The following is a 4,757-nucleotide window of genomic DNA, read 5'->3' as shown; positions in this document are numbered from 1 at the left end:
TTAAACTGACCACCTCTACTGCATCATCAACAGGAATGCACGTAAAGAGTGATGTGACATCAAAAGAGACCATTGTTTCATCAGTCTCCATGATGACATCCCTCACCTTATCCACAAAGTCCATGGTGTTCTGTATGTGGTGTTCTGAGCTGCCAACTAAAGGGATGAGTACAGACGCCAGATATTTGGAAACATTGTAAGTGACAGAGTTAATCATACTAACAATAGGTCTTAAAGGTCAAGGTTAAGGCGTCTTTACTGTCATTCACATCACATGTGGTACATGAGGTGGAACGACACTATGTACACAGGGTCCCAGTTACATCCAACAAAAATACAAATTGTAAAGAAAAAGAGTAATAAGATCTAAGGTATGAACTAAGAAATACACTAAACTAAGAATATACTAAGCACTTATAGTACAAAACAATGTGCCAAACAACAGCATGAGTCTGCATGTGTAGATGAAGATGAATGAACACAGCAACATGAAATAATCAGCAGCATGAGATCAGCATCATAGATAGTCAGCAGCACATATCAACAATCAAGTGGCATCACAGTGAGGTACACCTTGTTTGTGGATTTTAGGTAAACCATACAGACTAGGTGTGGCCTCCCCTGGGTACAGTCTGTGGTACAGAATACGGTCAATAGCCTTGTCCTGCTCCATACATTTCCAAACTTCTTCTTGTAGCCACTTCCTGGATCTATTTTCAGAGGTTCACAAGTGTTTAAGTCACTAAGGAGTGTCATAACTTTCTCATGATAGTCTTTCTGGTTCAAAATCACTGTGCACCTTCCTTTGTCTGCTGGGAGAATGATGATGTTTTTGTCCTTGCTAAGAGTGGTGAGTGCATCCCTCTCCTCTCTACTGATGTTGGAAGGCAGTGGTTTGGCATTGCTGAGGCAGGATGAAACTTTGATTCTGAGTTGTTCTGCTTCACACTCTTTAATTTTGTTGTCGTGGATGGCTGACTCAGTGGCTGTGATCATCTCCACCAGAGGAATTCTTCTTGGTGCAACCACAAAGTTCAGTCCCCTGGCAATGACCTCTGTCTCCGGCTGGGTGAGCTGTCTGTCAGATAAATTTTTCACCCACTTTTCTGTCTCCCTCATGTGTGACTGTCTACTGGTGTTGTCTTACACTGAATGTTTTGTATTGGAAATGGGATGGGTTTGACGAGTTATCAGTAACCACACCTCAGTCTGACGAAGTCTTTTGGATACAAGGCGGAACGTTTCAACAAGTTTTGTATTTTTTTAAATCCCTCCAGAAGACCTGACTTAACTTTGTTAGACTTACGTAAAAACATTTTACTCCCACCGGGCGTTTATAGATGATAAATCCTTTGATCCCACTCTGCAGCTTTTTGAAAATATTCTTTCAAACTGCCTCTTTGATGTTTTCCAGACAAAGCATCTTATTATTTCTTGAGTGCATACATAAGAACAGGGCCTGTCTGGGAAACATGGATTCTCTATTAAACTACAGGGCTGACCTACTACAATCTAAGATTAAAGTAGATGAAGTTGGGATGAGACATATATGCAAAAATACATATTTTTATATAGAACTGTGCAGTAGTTTTTAACACGTGCTGTGAAATTATTTCAAAACATTCCCCAGATATTGATGGATAAGTCTAAACATCTATTGTGCTGATACTGATTTTTTTAATGGTAAATATTTCACATGGTGGTGAGTTATTTAGCTTGTCTCTCAGGTGGTGGATGATGTTGGAAACCTGATGTCCTGTCGGCTGGCAGGCCTCAAGCCGGGAACCGTCTATTTTGTCCAGGTGAGGTGCAACCCTGTGGGGATCTTTGGATCCAGGAAACCTGGAATCTGGAGTGACTGGAGCCACCCTACTGCTGCCTCCACACCCAACAGTGGTAGGTACACAATGTATTACCCAAAAATATTGTCCTCTCCGATCACGTCTTGATGTGCTCTTATGGAAACAATAGGTTGAGAAGTGAATTAAAGATGGCCAACAAAATGACGATTCCTGAAATGATCAAACTAAATCTACACTGTAAAAAAAAAGTCTGTAAAAAATGATGTTAAAACTGTCAAATGGCAACAGTAAAATACCATAAAATCTAAAACAGTATATCACTGTAGTAAATATTATGTATTACTGTAAGTCATAGGTACATTAAAAACAAGTAAATGTAACAATTTTTAACTGATGAATTAGCATAAAAAATTGTTCAATTACAGTAAAAATACTGGCATTTGTAGATGACAAAGATGTTAAATTTACATATTTTATAAATGTACTTGTCCATAAATTATTCTGTAAAAAGTTTTTTTTTAATGTATTTTTACATAAGACATGTAATAAGTACAGTGAAAATGTGTTTATGTTTACCAAATAATATGTAAATTTTACTTAGTAAAACTGTTGAATTTACAGCTTAATCTGTAAAACTACCTGATCACGATATTTTTTACAGAAGTTTTCTGGCAGTTTTATTTCGTAAAAATTACAGATTTTTTTTACAGTGCACATTTATTTATTTATTTATTGTTTATTTGATAGGGACAGATAGACATAGATCAAAACAATCTAATGCCTGCATCACAGTGTATATAGCCAAAGCTAATTCGCTACACCCGTCCCTAAAAGGACCTTTAACAGTTGATTAAATGAAAAGTTAAGATCAACAGTAAAAACAATAAATTATTTTAAAAAATAATAAAACAAACTGCTGAGTTAAAACAATTATAATATTTAAAAATGAATACAATTCTGGTTCATCTTTAGCCAATTGTTAAGTCTTGAAGTCTGAGGTCTTTCCTTTTGTTAGCTGGTCTTAAATGTGCCCCGAACATCTGTGATGCCCACAAATCTCTGCCATTTGTTCCCTTTTAATAATCCACCGTTCATTGCCTATTAAAACCAGGAAAAACAATGTCCCTTATCCCTGATTAAACATCCTGCTCAGGAAGATCCAAACCGCATGTGAGCTGCAGGAAACCAAACATCAATGTGTTGATAGAGATCTCCAAGCAGAGGATTAGAGGGAGCTGCAGAGAGCCAGGGGGACATGTCATAGATTTTTGTCGTCTGTTTCCAAAGATTGATCAAGTTAAAAAGCTGGTTGTCCGTCTGTGGTGCGCACACACACACGCAGGACTCATAAAGCTTTGAGTGGAAGCAGGTTTGGGAGCAGATAATGAGTTACATAGGTTGTGTGGCATTTATTTCCCAGACAGAGGAAGTCGTTATCGGCCTCTGTCGTTTGCCATAAAGAATTGATTGTGGCAGACAACAGCTTTCTCTCTCTCGGGGGCCAAACGTTCATCTGAAACCGTAGCTCCGTTTATGTCATCTGTTTTGTTAAATTAAACATCAAAAATATACACTGTGGATCTGTGCTTTGTTTACTTTAGATGTGAAATCTGGAATATGTGCAACGTTTTGTGGCGTTTAGATTTATAGAACAAATGTATTTACATCAAACTCACAGTGAGATATTTGGAGTGTGATATTATTTTCAGTAACATTGCTTCAAGTTTATGAATGTTTTTATACATTTTACCCATATATGCACTTTTAACATTTGTTTTTCTGAAAAAAAAAAGCAAGGAAACTTTTTTAATAACTTCACTGGCCTTAATTTTTAAACGCGTATTGGGGGAGGGGAGTAAAATATAACAAAAACAAGTCTTGTTAAAGTGCTGTACTCAGTGTTATATTCTCATAATGTTCTGTCGTATGCAAGGCCACGAAGCAGGGGTGCAGAGGGTGTTGGAGCACCACATGATGGATGCCAACACCTATGTCCAAACACATACTTAAAATATTAAATGCAGATTTCATTAGTGTTGCATTTGTTCAAATCCAACATTAGGACATTTATGAATTTTGTAAAACTAGTACACATAAACCAGAACTACTGTATATCTGTGTGCAAATTTGTACTGGTTAAAACACACAAATTGATGGGCAAGTTAGCATTAGGATTGCAATTTTATATATACTGTTTGTATAAAATATATGTGTAAAAACATGTATTTCATCTCATATAGGTAATATTTCTGTGCATGTTGCCCCCTGTGAAGTAGTTTCAGCAGTAAACTGGTGATGGTGTTTTTAATCTTTCTTCCTCTTTGCATACAAAGGGGTGAAGAACTATTTTAACTACAAGTTTATTTAAAAAGCCAGCTCCTGACCTGTTGCCTTGATATCTGACTAAAACTGACCTCTTCTGTCGTAACAGTTACCTCGATGCTCTCCCATCTTCCTTTACCCCAGAGCTGCTGCAGAGAGGCTCCTGTGATAAACCCAGCGAGCAGAACTCCACCCTGCGGCGACAACTCAAGCAGTTCTTCAGCTGGCTCCGAAAGCACGCCTCCGGCTGCAGTGGCATGTCAATCAAACTGTACGACCAGTGGAGAGCGTGGCTGCAGAACTCCCACAAAGCACACGTCCAGGTAGGTAAGCAGAGTCTCCCTTTACTTCACCCTCTCTGCTCAGCACAAACACTACAGCTGCACCAGATTCCAGAGCTGAATGTTTGACCCTGTTCTTGTTTTACCATATGGTCGGCATTTTTAACGAGCAAAAAAAGAACATTTCCCCTTGAACCGTCTCTTTGGTTTCAGTCTGCACGTTATGATCAGGTAAAAATGTGTGGTTTAGACTCCCGTCAGTCTGATTTCATTTCAGATTTTAAACGAGCGGTCTTGGGATGTTCAGCTGATCGCCACAACAAAGAGACACAAACGTAGTGTCATTAACAGT

The 4,757-nt window shown here is 38.3% G+C and overlaps 1 protein-coding gene across 1 annotated transcript in view; it reads left to right on the top strand.

Annotated features, from left to right (window-relative positions):
* crlf1b (cytokine receptor-like factor 1b) overlaps positions 1-4,534 on the top strand; it is a 12,795-nt gene extending 8,261 nt beyond the window's left edge. The window contains exons 3-4 of the mRNA XM_037674273.1: positions 1,728-1,896; positions 4,269-4,534. Coding sequence (XP_037530201.1) covers positions 1,728-1,896; positions 4,269-4,534 — 435 coding nt within the window. The remainder of the gene's footprint in view (positions 1-1,727; positions 1,897-4,268) is intronic.
* Positions 4,535-4,757: the final 223 nt, after the last annotated feature.

This window comes from Nematolebias whitei, chromosome 3 (assembly GCF_014905685.2).
Source record: "Nematolebias whitei isolate Nwh7 chromosome 3, NemWhi1, whole genome shotgun sequence".
In the NCBI taxonomy this organism is placed as follows: domain Eukaryota; kingdom Metazoa; phylum Chordata; class Actinopteri; order Cyprinodontiformes; family Rivulidae; genus Nematolebias; species Nematolebias whitei.
The sequence above is the reverse complement of the archived record's forward strand: the minus strand, read 5'-3'. Positions and strand labels throughout refer to the sequence as shown.